At 53.8% G+C, this 16,949-nt stretch overlaps 1 protein-coding gene across 2 annotated transcripts in view; it reads right to left on the minus strand.

Annotated features, from left to right (window-relative positions):
- Nucleotides 1-110: 110 nt before the first annotated feature.
- ACSS2 (acyl-CoA synthetase short chain family member 2) overlaps nt 111-16,949 on the minus strand; it is a 31,434-nt gene continuing 14,595 nt past the window's right edge. Inside the window, exons 3-19 of one of the 2 annotated variants that reach the window (XM_082065301.1) lie at nt 14,683-14,774; nt 13,919-14,022; nt 13,561-13,633; nt 12,714-12,789; nt 11,149-11,263; nt 9,677-9,715; nt 7,756-7,893; nt 7,278-7,448; nt 6,355-6,488; nt 5,773-5,905; nt 5,253-5,309; nt 4,871-4,951; nt 4,342-4,450; nt 4,129-4,197; nt 2,809-2,985; nt 2,009-2,083; nt 111-1,812 (exon numbers count right to left, since the gene is read on the minus strand). In XM_082065301.1, coding sequence (XP_081921427.1) covers nt 1,685-1,812; nt 2,009-2,083; nt 2,809-2,985; nt 4,129-4,197; nt 4,342-4,450; nt 4,871-4,951; nt 5,253-5,309; nt 5,773-5,905; nt 6,355-6,488; nt 7,278-7,448; nt 7,756-7,893; nt 9,677-9,715; nt 11,149-11,263; nt 12,714-12,789; nt 13,561-13,633; nt 13,919-14,022; nt 14,683-14,774 — 1,771 coding nt within the window. In that variant the 3' untranslated portion in view covers nt 111-1,684. The remainder of the gene's footprint in view (nt 1,813-2,008; nt 2,084-2,808; nt 2,986-4,128; nt 4,198-4,341; nt 4,451-4,870; nt 4,952-5,252; nt 5,310-5,772; nt 5,906-6,354; nt 6,489-7,277; nt 7,449-7,755; nt 7,894-9,676; nt 9,716-11,148; nt 11,264-12,713; nt 12,790-13,560; nt 13,634-13,918; nt 14,023-14,682; nt 14,775-16,949) is intronic. The other variant, XM_082065302.1, reaches the window with a different exon arrangement.

Consider the following 16,949-nt stretch of genomic DNA (forward strand, 5'->3'; position numbering starts at 1 on the left):
CACTGGCAGTCACCTACCCTCCCCATCCCCAAAAGCCTCCCCCAGTTACAGCACATCCAACAGCAACATCTGAGCACCCCCCCGCAACCCCCCAGCCTATGCACATGCTCTTAGCCTGTTTCCTTTAGGTTTCCTTGATTTTTATTCCATTTTGCATAAAATTCTGGCTGTTTCCAGCCAAAATTACATAGCAAACAGAGTAACAGGGGAGGAGAGATGATGTAGGAATCCTTGTCAAGGATGTGGCACGATCCAGTGGTGCAGAGCCTGGGGAGCGTGTGGGACACGGGCACGCACGGAGGACAAGCGCCCCCCCAGCACCTGCAGCCCCTGCCCGGAGCAGCTGCCTCCTCCCTTCCCCGCCCGTACGTTGGTACGCACCAAAACAGCCGTTGCGGCAAGTTTTAAAGCCCGCTCCTCCTTTGGTTTAAGTGCAAAAATCAAACAGTTCACATGCAATTTTCATACAGACATTACGAAGAGGTATCAGTCCCAGCACAACCCAGGGCTGGGGTTAAATGTAATTAATTTGAAGAATGGCTCTTTGCGTACCTGTGTGATGTGCAGGCTCTTGGGCTCAAGGTTTTGTTTTTTTTTTCCCTCTCATGATCATAAAGCTGTATCAAATTTTAACAAAAACTAGATTTTTCAGGTTTTTTCGTGATGGGAAAACATGACCTAGGACTAACGCCCTGCCTGCCTTGTTTTGCTGTAGCAGTGGCCATGGTGCACTGTAACCCAGTGCCCGGTTTGCCCACGAGGGGAAAGGTGCCTTGGCTGGGCTTAGTTTCCCTCCCTCCATCCTTGGGCACCAGCAGCACCCGCTCCTGCACCCGGCACTGACGGGAGCATCCAGCGCACAGCCCCAGCTCAGCGGGAGCTGGGACAGCAGAGCGGGGGGACACGGTGCTCCATGGAGAGCGTCAGACCCAGACTGCTCCTCCTACACCGTACCCGGCTCCCTGTCCTGCTCAGGGCCAGTGAAGGTCCCTGGATTGGGAAAAACACACTGGCTGGCACCACTCAGTTAGGAAGGAGCAGATCTTGGTATCAAACTGCTCTAAAAACCTGTTTAAAATACACAGCTCCCTTCCAGGCTGAGACCTCTGCTAGCAAAGGGCTTGGGCAGTGGATGCAAGGCTAAAACTGGGCTATACGGTTATGCTGTGAGACTGTTTTTATGTTCTCTTCCAGCTTGTGGCACCCCCAGTAGAAAAGGAAGCTTAGCTGGTGTGTGGGCAGCAGGAGATGAACCTCCCCTGCCTGCCTGCATTGAGTAACTCAGCCACCACTTCCCCTCCAAGCCCCTAAGTTCCTTCCCACTGTGTACGAGGTGCCACATACACTACATCAAGTTAATTAACACCCCCTTCCCCCCCAAAAAAAATATTAAAAATCAAGAAGGAGGTGCTGAAAAGGGAGGAGGACGAGCCCTCTGTGCGTAAGGCTGAACCGCAGATATACGATACCCGTCTGGAACACGACGCACACGCTCCTCCAGGGCATAGACGTGCTTGTGGGACGTGGCTTCTCCAGATCCAGCTCTTCCCTCGTCGTTAACGTCCGTACATTCAATTAGCAGGTGAAGGTTTCCTTCCCAGGGCAGGCAGCGGTTATTCAAGGGACCTGCTCATCAGGACGCTGCTGCTGCCACAATTCTGCTCGGCAGGGACAGGTCATGCTGCTACTGTTTAGTGTCACATCTGTTCTTGAAAAGATGTTTTATGATGCCCGGGTTTGCTAAGGTGGAGATGTCCCCCAGATCTTGGTCGTTTTTGGCGATCTTCCTTAATATCCGTCTGGTAATCTTTCCTGCAATGAAAGCCACGAAAGGAGAGCAGGAGTCAGGGTCTCCTCAGCATCCTCAGCAGGAGCGGGCAGTGCCCAGACCCGCGGCATCCTGCTTCCCCAAGGCTGTGAGTGGCCCTGGACAAGCGATTTATGGCTGTTGTCCTTCCCCTGGCAGGAACCACTGAGTCCTCCCCAGCACCGTCCCTGGGCCCCTTACCTGAGCGGGTTTTGGGCAGGCTCGGCGCATACTGGATGTAATCAGGCGTTGCTATCGGCCCGATTTTTTCTCTGACTGAAAGAAAAAGGAAAAAATATATATATTTTCATAGTAGGTCTCAGGAGATACCACACACATCCTTGTCAGGCGGGATGACCAAGCTAAGACCGCAGAGCCCTGGGAACTTGGCAACGCTGTGTCCGAGGCCCCGGGCTGCGGGAGGGGGCAGCGAGACCTGCAGTGCCAACAGGGCTACGAGCACATCTTCCCAACGGCAGAAGTTCTCATTTTTTCATTCTGTCCATCTAAAATGGCTACACCAATCACTATGACCATTTTGACACAGCAAGGTCTGAATCACTGTTGGGTTCCTACAGGGAAGGGGTCTGTTTCATGTACTAAATGCTGCTGTGTGTTGTGGCAATGAAAGAGCTCCCTGGAGAGCAGGGCACAAACGCAGAGCAGCCGCAGGATCCCTGCAGCAGGTCGAACTCCGCTGGGAATGCCGTGCCCACGCAGGACAGCACCGCTGCACCGAAGCTGCCGGCTGCCCGGCCCTTTGCGCGGCTGCCAGCGCCCGAGGGGCAGAGGTGGCATCACATGAGCAGCTGAAGGCCAGGAAAACTAATTTTAGTCTTTGCCAGCCGTGCTCTCTAATCAGAGGGGGCACCTTGTCGCAGTTGTCCCCGCTGCATTCCCCAGACTACACCAAGCACCCAGCCCTTAACCCCTCCATCACCTGCCCGCACCGTCCGCCCTCTCCCTGCCATGCGACCTCCCAGCTGTCTGGCTGTTGCTACCTTGCTTTTTCAGCTCATCCGCCAGGTTCTGGGTGAACTCGTGGCCATCTCTGAGGGTGACAAAGCAGTAGAGGCACTCTCCTTTCAGGGGGTGCGGGTGGCTGACGACTGCGGCTTCTGAGACAGCAGCGTGCTCGACCAAGGCCGACTCCACCTCTGCGGTGCTCAGCAAGTGGCCTGGAAGCGAGGAGGCAATGCTTTGCAAACCCGCAAGTGTAAAGGGCTCTAACCTGCAGGTTTGAGAGCACCAATTTTGTTTGCTTGAGAAAAAGTAAGAGCTGGAGAGAGGTTTCAGCAGGGCAGGGGTTGGGCTGCTCAAAGGCTGCCAGGTATCGATCCCCTGGCTGTTCACCCTCCCACCTTTTGGCTTCTTTAACAGTTCACAGCCACAGGATTAACCAAAGCCCAGGCTGAGAAGGGTTTGGTGCTGGGAGAGCTGCCCACACGGTCAGCTGGGAGGGGCAGGGAAGGGGCTGGATGTGCGGAGCCCTGACCCAGCGCTGCCGCAGCGCATCGCCCAGGGAGATGAAATGATGCTCCACCTCTGTGGGCAGGGGCACAACTCGCTCCTGTGCATCGCTGCGCTGACACTGCACCCTGGGACTGCTCTCACAGGAACCCATGGGAAGGCGGTCAACTCCCAGAATGACCGTTTGGTGGAGGATCAGGCACTGCTGGTCAGATGGAAGGATCTGGTTTGATCCAGGGGCAAGTGCAGCAGCATCTTGCAGGCAGCAGTAAGTACCTGTAGGCTACAGCCTCCAGCAAAGGGGGGAGCAAGCTATTAAATGCAGGATGTGAAAAACAATGGCTGAGAAGACACTGAATCTCAAAGACTCAGGCAAGAGAGGTGGGAGAAACTCCACCTGTGTAGACACAGCTCCCAGCAGCCCGAGCCAGCCTCAGGGTCAGCTCTGCGCGGAGCAGCCGGCTGGACCGGGGACCACATGGTCCTGCCCAACCTCTGTGAGCCCCTGTGGCCCTAAATCCTTTAGCACAGAGGCACCTCAGCTGGGTAAGAACCTCCTCTATGAGGTTACAGAAAGCTTCTTCCCCCCAGTGCATTGTCCCCAGAGGAAATGACACAGAAAGTCACCAAGTCACAGACTTGTCTCTCTCCGAAGCAAACCTGACCCAGTAATGAGATCCACTTTGAGCGCAGGTTGCTGGGCAGAGTCACAGATGCAGACCCACCCCCCACAAAGCAAAGTGGCTTTTTCAACTAGTGTCAGAAATGGATGCAGAAGTGTCCCCCATAAAGCATCTTAACTAGTGTCAGAAAGCACACTGGTCCCCACTGAAAACAAAACTTGTTCTTACCAGAAACATTCAACATGTCATCAATTCGCCCTGTGATCCAGTAATAACCATCTTTATCTCTCCTGCAACCTAAAAATAGCCAGAAATGACAGCGTGAGGAAGCAGTGCCAGCCCTCAGAGCAACCGATAAGGGACTCGGAGGCCAGGACACGGCCAAGATTTGACTTGCTGTCCCCAGACTACTACAGCCACGCACTGCCCGGACAACCTTACCATCGCCTGTCACGTAGTACCCGGGGAACTTCTTAAAATACGTGGTTTCAAATTGCTGGTGGTTTCCATACAGTGTGCGCATTATTCCCGGCCAGGGCTGCTTAAACACCTGATGGTGGAAAATGCAGACCCGAATTAGCGAGATGAAAAGCAATAACCCAGTCTCTGTGCCACAGCAATAGAGATGCTCACAGTCCCTGCACGTGGTGGTGGCTGCAAGTGATGATACTCAGACATTTGCTGCCCAGTGCTGATACACTCGCCAGGTTTGGCATGGAGGAAGGGGCTTGGCTGGAGGTTTGTTCCCATCCTCCTGCCTTGCTCATGTGTGCAAGTGCATTTAGCGGTCAGTTGAACAGTTTATTTACAGCGTAAAGCTCCCAGAGAGTTACAGCAGTGAAGGGAGTTCCTACCACCCGAGGGGGTCCCTTGTGTGGACGCAGAGTAAGTAGAGACACACATATGTGACCAGGAAGGTCCTGGAGCTCACAGGGAACACACAAGGGTGGGGAAATCAGCCTGGCCTTACCAGGTAGCCTTCTGCTTCTCCTTCCAGCTCTTCTCCCGACTCGTTCAAGATGGCAGGGACCACACCGAAGAAGGGGAAGGTCTGCCATGGGGACCAGAGAGCAGGAGACACGGGGGTGAGCCCAAGCATCCAAACCCCATGAAGCAGAGGCAGCGGGGGGCAGAGCAAGGGCAGCTTTGGAGAGGCTGTGGCACATGGGGCCTGTGAGCGCACCTGCACACGGCCAGGCCTGGGATTTGGGGTGGTGGCCACCTCCCCATGTGTACCACTGTCCCACAACCACGCTAGCAGGCTGGTGACCCCCAGATCAGGGTCTGGGCAGTGGCAGCTGCTGCTGCAGGGCCTTGCCATGGCCCCTGAGGGGGGGAACATCAGTACTCACGGCAGAGCCCGGCTTCATGGGGGTGGCGGCAGGGAGGGGTGTCAGCATGTGGCCACCCTGCAAACAGAGGCAAAAATGAGTGAGTTTGGGCCATGCCAGCCCGTCCCATGGCTGTTTGCATCTGGTCACATCATATTCCCATCAGACACAGGCTGCTCGGCGCAGTTGTGGAGATAGAGCCTTGGGAAGGACGCAGCAGGGGACAGGGAGCCCGTGTTCGGGCATGAAGCTTTGGAGCTGCTTGGGGAGACAGAGATGGGGAGGAAAGCAAGGTCAGAGAGGAAGGTCTCTCCTTGGAGCCTGTTTGAGGTCCAGGAAAGAAAGAGGAGAAGGGGATCCAACACTTGCAGACCATACCAGAATCTCCTGGGCAAGCAAGACAACTAGTACACATAGAGCCCAAGAAACACTACGGCAAACATGCAAAGCTTTACCGTAGCGCAAAACTTTGTGCAAAACCGTTCCCTGCAGGGAGCACAAGCAAAAGAGAGGTCCCAGGGACACACGGGCAAGGACTCACAGTCTCTGTCTGCCAGAACGTGTCCACAATGGGACACCGCTCTTCTCCCACCACGCGGTAGTACCACAGCCAGGCTTCAGGGTTGATGGGCTCCCCGACGCTCCCCAGCACCTTCAGAGTCTTCCTGCTGTGCCTGCGGAGAGGAGGGGGCTGGCAGGGGCTCAGCAGGCCACCGAGAGCCACCGCAGCGAGCCTGCAGGAACCTGTGGGCTACCCAAAGTGTCCCTGGGGCTCCCAGGCACGGTTCACACCCTCTCAGCCCTCTTCCAGAGGGGAACAAAGGAGATCTCTGCAATTTTAGTGCCTCCCACTTTGCTCTGCCCCTTCTTTCCACTGGGCTCTGTGCCCAGCACACCTCTGCGAGGTCAGGAGCAGGGAGAACCTGCAATCTCTGAGCTTACCCTCAGCTTATGGTGCAAGAGGAGGACATGCTCAGAAGTCCCATAATGAAGTTAGCACTGGGAGTGCAGCAACATGGCCTGCAGGTTGCTGTGTAGAAGGCAGAAGATCCTAGTTTGCTCAGAAAATAAACTGCTGCTCAGAGGAGAAGTGGGGGCCCCTGGTCCCACCAGGCGCACTCACTTTTTGACGGGCTCCTCCCCGTGCTTCATCAGCAGCCGGATGGCTGTGGGTGCTGTGTAGAACTTGGTCACTTTGTACTTGTCAACAACGCTCCACATTCGCCCGACATCTGGGTAGGTGGGGACACCTTCAAACTGAGCAGGAGACAAGGCAGTGACACAGCTGTTCCTTAGTGCCACCAACCTGCAACACCTTCCTGAGCAGGAGCTGAGAGCAACAGGGACCCCAGCATGTCCTTAGAGGAATGCCAGGGGCATCCCCAGCGCAGGATCCCCTCTCACTGCTTCCTAGGGATGGATCTGGCATCACCCCACCCCAGCTGCCCTAGCAAATGTCCCCCGAAACACCCTAGCAGCACAGACACTTGGGTGGCTACCAGTGACACCAGCCCACATGCTACAGGGTGAGAGGTCCAAACACAACCAAAAGTACCAAGAATCCCAAAAAGGACTCCTCCAATGGGACTGATTTTCCTGATTGCATCTCCCCAGGGAGCCTTGGGCACACGCCTGTGGCTCCCTGGTCTGTGGACAAGTCACAGCCGAACAGCACCAAGGGAGATACAGGCACGGGAGTTAAATGCAGGTTGTCAAATCAGCACCTGCAGTGACAACATCGCTCCCTTCTCCTGATCCAGCTTTGGTATTACCCCACAGCAGCCCTGGCTCCCCTGCTGCACAAAGTTCTCAGGGAAGGAAACAGGGGAGTGTTTGAAAAATTAAGCACCCAAAAGCCACACACAAACTAGGAGCCTGTCTGTCACCCAGCGGTCACCACACCCGCCCTGGGGACGGCCACCCCTCCTCGCAGAGCCCAGGGCAAGGAGGCAGCACACCCGGCACAGAGCAATGCAGGGATGCAGCTCAACACCACAAGCTCTGCCTTCTTGGATTAAAAGCACCCAGCTGTCATCCAGCACTTACTAACACACTAGTTGCTCCGTTTGCCAAGGGTCCGTAAGCGAGGTAGGAATGGCCCGTTATCCATCCGATGTCGGCTGTGCACCAGTAGACATCCTCAGGTTGGTAATCAAACACGTATTTAAACGAGGTGGCAGCATAAAGCATGTATCCACCCACCGTATGCAGCACACCCTACAAGGAAAAGACACACAACCATCAGGACAAACTCCCACCAGGGCCCTCATCCTCCCCAGCCAAGCTGACCAACCCAACCAGATGACATTCAAAGGCCTCTTCCAACCCAAACTATTCTATGATCCTGAGCATCACCGGTCCACTGAGCTCAAACAGCAGCTGAGAGGAATGAGCAGCACAGCCCCTCGCCCACGACCTCCATGGCTTCTCTTCTTACTGGGGCCTCCCAACATGACCCTCACTGGTTCCCCCAGCCGAGGTGTCCCTGCAGTTCACCCCGTGGGCGCTGAGGTGGGGATCATACCTTGGGCTTCCCAGTCGAGCCGCTTGTGTAGAGGATGAAGAGTTCGTCCTCCGAGTCGCACCACTCCGGCTCGCACTCGGTGCTGGCACTGCCCATCAGCTCGTGCCACCACGTGTCCACGGCGGGATTCCAGGGGACCTGAGAAATGCAGAGGATTAGAAACAGGCCCCCCAAAAGCAGAGATGGGGTATGAGGGGCTGCAGCCCCAACTTCACCCCCTTGACGGGCCATCCAGGCAGGTGTTCACAGCACAGCTTCTGCCCCGGAGCTGTTTGCTGCAAACCATGCACCAGAGCTGCAGCTGCCACTCCAGAAGCTCCTTTTCTCAGCCCAAAGCCATGAGGAAAACCTTTAAGCTTGGTCTGGCTGCAAAACCTGAAGCAGACTGTCCAAACCACTGGCAACGCCGACAGACCCCTCTGAGCAGCCCGCAGGACCGGGGCTGCGGCAGCAGCTGCCCTGCGCTCCCACAGCAAACGGGCTCCTCCTGCCCCTCGGGCCGCCCCCAAAAAGCAAAGCGGCGAATCTGCCCCCGCACATCCACACACCCGCTGGTCCTGCACTCCTTGCTGGGACAAGGAGTGTGTCAGGCTCACACTGCTTGGCCCCACAGACCCAAAAAAATCTGTTTTCCTTCTTTTAAGCTAATTACCCTGATGAGAAGGAACTGCTCCAATGTGGTGGCACCCAGCACCATCTGCCTGAAGGAGCTGTTGCAGGATGCCAGAGCTGTCACGGAGCCACCGAGGCTGACGGGCAGAGGTCACCCCAGCACTGTGCTGGCTCGCTGCCCCTCTGGGGTGGCTCAGTTCAGCGCAAGACCCAACTCCATCTGACCTTTTTGCCTTTCCTCAAAGATCTGGAGCAGCTGAGCAGACAAAGCTCCCCAGCCCCGGGAAGCACAGACGTCTCTGCAAGGCCAGGAACACTGAGCTGAGCCTTGCTGAGGAACATCTATCTCCTCCTTGCAGAGCCAAGGGCCCGCTGGGCAGGCACAGAGTCCCCACTGCTCCCTCAGTGGGGGTGTCTGGAGGCACAGAGAGCAGCCACGGGGCTACATCATAACTCTCTGTGGCCCTGAAGGTGTTCAATGTGCCGCTGGGAGGCACCGGGATCCCATGGCCCAGCACGCAGCTCCTGCACAGGCAGTACAGCAGCCCAGCATACCTGAGCCCGCTTGGAAAGCTCTCACGGATGCCCAGGGCTCCTGGCTTTACCTGGGGAAGGAGTTTCCACAAGCTTGTCCCACCAGCAACCTCCCCGCAAGGCACCACATCAACCAAGCCCAAGGCAGGCTCACACCAGCCCATCCAACAGGCACTTTTCTTGCATCTCTCCTTCAAGAATCCCTCCATTTCACCACCCAAACGCCACTGCTCAGACCCACGACACAGCACACAGCCCCCAGACCCAGGACCGCTGGCCCATGGGGTCCTGCGGCTGCAGCTCCTTGGATGGGCAGAGTCCCCGTGTTGTGTCTGGAGCTCCAGGTTTGCTGCCCGTGGCACGCTGCCACAGCCGGGAAGCTGCAGGCGAGCCCTGCCAGCCTCACCGCAACGGGACGTGCGCCGCAAGAGCTGCTTTTAAAAGGAAGAGAGATGAACCATCATCCGAATGCTGGCAGCGCGTCCCAGAGGTTCCACATTTCTCCCCGTCAGTGCGCTGACGTGCTGCACTCCGGGGGCTTTTACGGATGCGGATTTGTTTCCGGCAGCAAAGCTGGTGGCACTGCATTCACCCCGAAACTGTGGGCAGCCCTGGCCAAGCGCCGAGTGGGATCTATGGCTAACATGCATCTGCTGGTACCCTGGTTAGGAAGGCACGTGTGCCGTGCAGCCGGGGTGGTTAGGGAGGCGGAGAGCTGGAGGGGGAAGCGGCGGGGAGGTGCCGGGAGATGGAAGGCAGTGCTGTGTGTAAATACCTTGGGATGGAGTCTCTGTGAGCTCTCAGTCTTTTTTTCCTGTTAAAAATCCACAAAGAGGATACGAAAGTTGAGAAGCAGAGGATCCACACCGGGCTTTGCAGGCAAGGAGCTGGAAGCCCACAGGTCTGGATGCTGGGAAACCATCCGGGCAGGTGGAGAGCGCTGGGATGTGGGGCCAGGCCAGGAGATGCTCTCTGAGCAAACAGCTGCTCATCTCCATCGCCTTCCCTGGGTACCCGCTGCCACCACAGCAGGTCACAGAGGCCACCCCCACATGCAGCCAGCTGGGTGCAGAAACACAGAGCCGGCACACAGCCCACAGACAGCCCAACAGTGTTACACAAGCCAACGGCGCGGTAAAATGCACCCGCAAGGGAAAGTAATCTTTAATAAAGCATCCGAACAAGTAGAGCAGCAAGAGCCAAAGGGTAAGAGAGCCCCCTCCAGCCTCCTCCTCTTTTGCACAAGAACCTCACCACCAGCAACCAGCTCAGGGACAGGCTTCTCTGTCACCTCCCGACCAGGGAAACCTCACACAGTTCTGCTCTGCTCCAGTTCTCCCACCCTTTGCAGCTACCCTGCCCTCACCAGAGACATGGCCAGACTGGCCAACACCAAGAAACTCCCCAGTAAAATTAACACAGCCAAGCGAGCAAAATTAACTCAAAGATATAGAATCTGTTGCACTTCTTGTCCAGGGATGCGCACAGACCGTCCCTCAGACGGATGCACTCCCCAAATACAACTCATTTCTGAGCAAGCACCAGCCTGGGGATAACCCAGTGCAAGTAATCACCAAACACACAGGGACAGAGGACACTACTGCAAGGCACAGAGCAGTTTGGCAGCAAAAGCACCCTGCCTCTCCAGCAGATGCAGGCAGCAGGATGCGGGCAGGCAGGGCTCCACAGCAGCCTCAGGAGCTCAGCAGGCAGCCAGGGCTCCGCGACACCTTCCCCTCCTTCCATCCCCATCCCACCACGTCCTTTCATCTGGTTTCAGTTGCCTTGGAAAGCCCCAGCTCCGACAGCTCGCACAGCGACTACGACAGAGACTGCAAATATCCTGGTTTTCCTCTCCCGCTGCCACTGTCACAGCCACGGTGCGGGACAGCATTGCTCCTCACACAAATGGGGAGATAAATACAGGATTAGGAAGGTCAAGTTCTTCGCTGGGTGGAGGAAAAGGGGCACCTTGTCCTCATGGCTCTGGCAGGCGTACCCGCTGCGCTCGGGGGTGCTGCAGCCTGGCAGCGAGCGATGGTGGGAGAGGAAGCAGCGGGGAGAGCACCGTGGTAAGGCAAAGGAACCCTTTTCCACACCACTTGTAACACAACAACAGCAAGGAGGGGAGGAAACAGGAGTAGGACTCAGTGACCGGGAGCATCCACACGAATCACTGCAGTGGTTCTGCACTGATTGATTTGCTGGGCAATAAACCTTTCCCCCTCACACCCTCCAGGAACATACCTGTACATCCTGGCACAGCCTTTTGAGAGGGGGAGACTTGCTGCATGTCCCGTCCACCGCAAGTTCTTCCCTCCCCAGGTGCTTCACCACAATGCACTTTTTCAAAGGGGAGCCCCTGTAAAAGGCAGGAGCTGTCAGATCCGGCTGTTGGGGCAGGGGTAAAGCCTGCCCATCGTGGGCTCTATGGGTAGCACTGGAGCCCGAGCAGATGCCTGGGCGGCTTTTGTTGAGCTGAAGCACATGCTGCTGTGCAAACCCCAAGCACACCATGAACTGCCAGGGACACCGGCCACAGGAACATCGCTGGGAGAACAGGAACGGTCACGGCTCACTGGGGATTTATCCGGTGCGGTTCCTACGAAGGAAGCGGGAATCCCCCGAGCATCTCTCATAGGTCACTGCTGGGGAGGTTCCATCCAAATCCCAAATTTTACCACCTGGGACCACAAACGAGCTCCCACAGCACTCAGGAGATACGAGGTGGCTGCTCCCATCCCTACGCGTGACCAGCTGCCTGACTCAGGAAGAAAGGCTTCCAAAGCCAAATTACACACCAAGGAAAAGAGCGGCGTTTGTCCACTTATGAGGGCCAACACAGCCGACCTATAACACAACGATCTTATCTCCCTTCAGCCCTGTCAGGATACCAACACACTGTCTCCATCAGTTAATTCCCAACTCCAGGATCACTTCTGTCCTCCCAGGTACCTACTTTTACAGGCACATGAACTCATGTGTTCACACAGAATGTCAGGGATCGGAAGGTTTTAGAGTTTAAAATGCTTTTCAAGAGTTTGAATTTCTAACATACAGAGCATCTGCCCTGAATTTTCATGTTTGATCTAACAAGACCACATTGTGTCTGTAAGCTTGGCAAAGTCATTTCATATGATTATTTCCCTTTCTGTAAAATCTGATGACAGATCTGTCTATGGTTTACAGTATCTCAGTGCAGATACTTAAATAAAGCAGCTTCACCATATATTTGTGCACAGTCAGGCCCTGATCCTGCACACGTGTTGGTGCTTGTCAGCTGGAGCACCTGTCCCTATTTACACAGCCATTTCCCAAACTTGAATCACTTCTGGTTTATTTCATGATTGTTGAATTAGGGGCTTTGGAGCAAGATTGAAGTCTCAACATGCCCCACGGCACTGTGTCCAACTGGTCACAACTGGTACCATGGTGCATTATTCCCTCCCACTTCACGAGCTGCTGCTGCAGATCTGCCATGGGCCATAACGGTGGTGGATCAGTCTGTCTCCAGCAAATCCTCCCCCTATATGTGGGTCTTCAGGTCAGAACAGACAAGAGGAAAGTTAAAATATTTTTAAGACAAGGGAGTCCAAGCGTGTGTTACTTCTGAAAGGCTCCTGACCTCTGCTCTTCCCTGGTGAGGCCACATCTGGAGTGATCTCCAGAGGCCCCTTCCAACCCCAACCAGCCTGTGGTTCTGTACGCAGCTTGTGTCTGACCTGTTGCAGAGTCTGCTCACCTACAAACACTTCCATTTGTGCACGAGCAGATTCCCACAAAGCCCTTCTTACAAGGGAATCCATACTTACTTGTCTTTACATTTCTGGAGAGCTTCATCTGCAATCTGCTTCAAGTTCACCAGCTTGTCCCCTCGAAAAAAGGCATCTGCAAGATGGTCAAGAAAACATCAGAGGGATTCAACAAGCAGTTTCAGGAGGGCAGGGCAGAGCTCGTGCAGTGCAGTGAGGGAAAGCAGACAGGAAGCTGCTGGGAAAAGTTTCCTAATATGCCCTTTTAGCCTAGAGAAACAGATGCCAAGAGAAATGGTGAAATTCCTTCCCTGGGAGAGGTTCCAACTTTCACTGACAAGTCTCCTGGGAATATTCTCTGGGGAATAACCCAACGTGGCCAGAACACAGGCTGCAAAGTTTAGTGGGCCCTTTCCATACTGTGGACCTATTAATGAACCCACTATTTTTTGCACAATTGAAAAAAACAGTTGGGGAAATGCAGCGGGCTTACATGCAAACACTCCCCCTCCCTAGATCCCTTGCTTTACCAGGCGACAGTTGCAACAGAAAATTCCTTGAAATTGGGAAGAGGGAATTCTCGTATTACAACTGCCTCATAAATGATACATCTTGCAAACATCTGGCTGATTTTGATGAGGAACATGGATGAGAAGCATTTGGAAGCATGTCATTAGCAGCTGGTGACACCATGCACAACAGGACGAAGCGGGAGGGCTGCTCAGGCGCTTCACTGTATGTTCAAAGTGGAAAACAGGACTCAAGCACAGCTACAAGCAGAGCATCAGCCTTGCGGCAGCTCAGCTGATCCACTGCCCCTTCCTCTTCCAAGCGCGTCTGCCTTTTAAAATAAAGACTTTTCAGACAAGCAATAGTAATGGCTCGGAGGCACAGAAGTGGGGTTTACCCGCCGTGATGAGCAGAGAACAACCGCAGTCGAGAATCCGCTCGCAGAGAGAATCTGCTGAGAAACCTGCAAACTGACAGAGATCACACAACCAAGTTAGCAAGGACACACCAAAAAAACAACCCAAAGAACCCAACAGCAGCTGTGCAGTTCACCCATGGTAAACGATACCGCCAGGCACTGATGGAGAAAGCTAAAGGAGCTCGTTCTACAGTTAATGCAGAAAAGGGCTGGGAAACAGCACCTTAATTTAATTTCCCATCTTTTCCAGCTCCTTCATCCCCCAATCTCCCTAAAACAAGAGCTGCCCTGCCCCAACAGCTCGGCTCTGAGCGCAACACGGAGAGCGCGTCCCTACCACAATGGAGTGCACGGCCCCGATCCTGGCGCAGGCCAGCATGGCTACGACCAGCTCCAGGATCATTGGCATGTAGATGGAAATGCGGTCTCCTTTCTTCACGCCTGTGGAGGGAAAATGAACGTGCCATTTGTCCAAATGAACACATCATATGTTAAAAGAACAGGATATAGAAAGAAACTAATGATTTTAAATCAACACTTATATGCACGTAAGAAAGCTTCGGCTGGAGTTAAAAGCTGAACCAGCCTTGGGTTTTGCATTTGAAGCCCTGTGGCTCTTGTAAGACAAGTGCAATGAACACTCCACGTTCTCAGCAAACACAGCCCTCAAAGGAAGCAGAGAGGTAACCAGCACCCCCTGCTCGCTGGAAAACCCCAAAGCAGAAAGTTTAGAGCACAGGTTTCCTCCTTGTCCAGCTGACAAGACCAACACTGATTCACTTTCACAGACAGAGCCAGAGATGAATCTCCACATCACAGAATCATAGAATCATTTTGGTTGGAAGAGACCCTTTAAGATCCATCGAGTCCAACTATAATCTAAATCTAGCACTAAACCACGTTCCTAAGCCCCAAAAAGTGCATTGCAGAGCAAAATTGCATCCACCCCACTTTACAGCTGTGGAAGCAGACAGACAAGTGAAGCATTTTGCACAGAATTTCTCAACAGACTGGCAACCATGCAAAAAATGAACCCAATCTCCAAAATCCTGGTGTAACACCTTCCCGGCATCCAGTGGTCCTATTGCTTCAGCCACGTACCTTGGCTGCGGAGGACATTGGCAAACTGACAGACTTTGTGCAGCAACTCGCTGTATGTGATTTTCGCAGAATCCCCAGGTTCGTTGCCTTCCCTGGAAAAACAAGGTGATATTTGTTAATGTACAAACAGTACAAGGTAAGAGTGACACTACAAATCCAGATACTTACTGCTCTGAACGTGTGTGTCCTCACCTGCCCTTCCGAGCACAGAATGACCAAACCCCAGAAATCCAATCCTGGACTCAAGTTCTCCAATAGTAGAACAATTTAGCCCAAAGTCCCCATCCTTGTGCAGATCACTATATCTGACAGTGATCGATTGCATGCAGTGGAAATACATGCTACTTTTGGAGTAAAGAGAGGCAAAAAAGGTCTAAAAGAACCAAAGCTAAGAGTGCATATGCTCAAGAGAAACCTTGGATTTCTGGTGCAGCACCCTTGCTCACACACACGTACGTCTGCAGATACATCTGCATGAAACGTTGGCCAGTGCTGGCGTGCAGCAACACTCAGCCTTTAAATACCTACTGACTGATGGACCGCGATGGGATGCCAAGGGCTGTCTTATTTTCCAAGGTCATAGATAAATATACTCGTATGTATTTGTTCACTGCCATGCCTGCTCTGCATTATTCTCTCCATGATCCTCTGTGAAACAGCTCTGGACTCCTGCAGCCCCGGTGCTGGTTCAGTGGGACTTTGCCATTAGACACAGGAATGGGAAGAAGAACCAAGAGATGCATCAAGAGATGGAACGGGAATGTTGCATCCCTATGGAAATGGTTTGCTACCAAAGTAAAAACCAGCCCATTTTAACGTGACACAACGCCTCAGCCATGCAAATGAGGTGGCACTCCCAGCAGATCGGGAGGTTAATGAACAACCTGAAATGACTTCACACTCCGCAGAGCAGTGGTTTCCCACACCCAGGAGGGAGACACCTTCCCAGGACTCTCCCCAAGGCAGCCAGCACCGAAAGATCAGTGATCCATCAAAGAACAGAGCTGTCACTCTCAGCTGACAGTCCCCCTGGAAAAGTGTCCCCTTGAGGATGTGCAGCCAAATGAAAACCTCTGATGTTGGGGAGAAGCCAGGAAGCACCTCCACGCCGTGACCTCCCTTAGGACTGCAGCCAGGCTCTGTCTAAGTTGGGAGCAGCAACCTCACTTCTTTAACATCTCAAACAGTCCAAAGCATACAAAAAATATGTACTGAATTCTAGCTAAAACTAGCCACTGCTCCCCCTTCCCCCAGCAACGCAAATAGGAGGAGGGCTCCCGCATTGCAGAAATGAAGAAACACCATCATTTCTCACGTAAATCTGTGCCACTGTGTCAGTGTGACAGTGGCCACGTGCTCCAACAGCAGACACAGTCCTGGTGGGAACACAGTAAGAGTTGGGAGAACCCCACTGATGGAAGCTCCATACCTCCTGCCCTGGGTAGTACAGGGGGTTCAGAACTGGTGGTGACACTTGGACCATCCCATTCAAGAGCTACTCATGGATCTGCCACCTTTTAGCAGCAGACTTTTGAGCAGGGTCTGTTGCAATAGGGCAAGGGTTGATGGTTTTAAACTACAGGAGAGGAGATTCAGGCTGGACGTGAGGAAGAAATTGTTTACACTGAGGGTGGTGAGAGCCTGGCCCAGGTTGGCCAGAGAGGTGGTGGATGAACCATCCCTGGAGACATCCCAGGCCAGGCTGGACGGGGCTCTGAGCACCCTGAGCTGGTGAACATGTCCCTGCTCATGGCATGGGGGGCACTGGGGCAGCTGGGAAGGTCCCTCCAACCCAAACCATTCTGTGATTCTATTATTCTAGTTATACTCCTGGCTTCCATAGCACTCTGCAGCAATTATATCTACCCATACCTGCACTGATGTGCACGGGGCAGCGTGTCTTCCCATTAGTGGCTCCCGCAAGGGGTTCCCTGCTTGACCCTTTATGCAAGCTTGGTCCCTTTTCAGTTCAAAGAGGAAAGAAAGAAGAATACAAAGAAAAAGAAAAGCGTGGGAATGAGAACCAGTGCCCAGGACATGATGCTCAGCCCTGGCATCTGAGCAGCTTCCTCTCCCCATCATGACCAAGAGCATCACTTTGAGCTAAATGCATGTGAAGCCATTAGACAAGGTCCCTTACAGTAGGGCTCTCAGCTAGTAAAGAGAAACCAGGAAATCAGAGAGTTTTTTATTTTATTATTTGAGGGTCAAAGATCCAAGAGTTGATTTCAATGCTGAACTGAGCAGCTGTAACTGATCTGGAAGGA

The sequence above is a fragment of the Streptopelia decaocto genome (assembly GCF_964273445.1).
Source record: "Streptopelia decaocto genome assembly, chromosome: 14".
Taxonomy (NCBI): Eukaryota; Metazoa; Chordata; class Aves; order Columbiformes; family Columbidae; genus Streptopelia; species Streptopelia decaocto.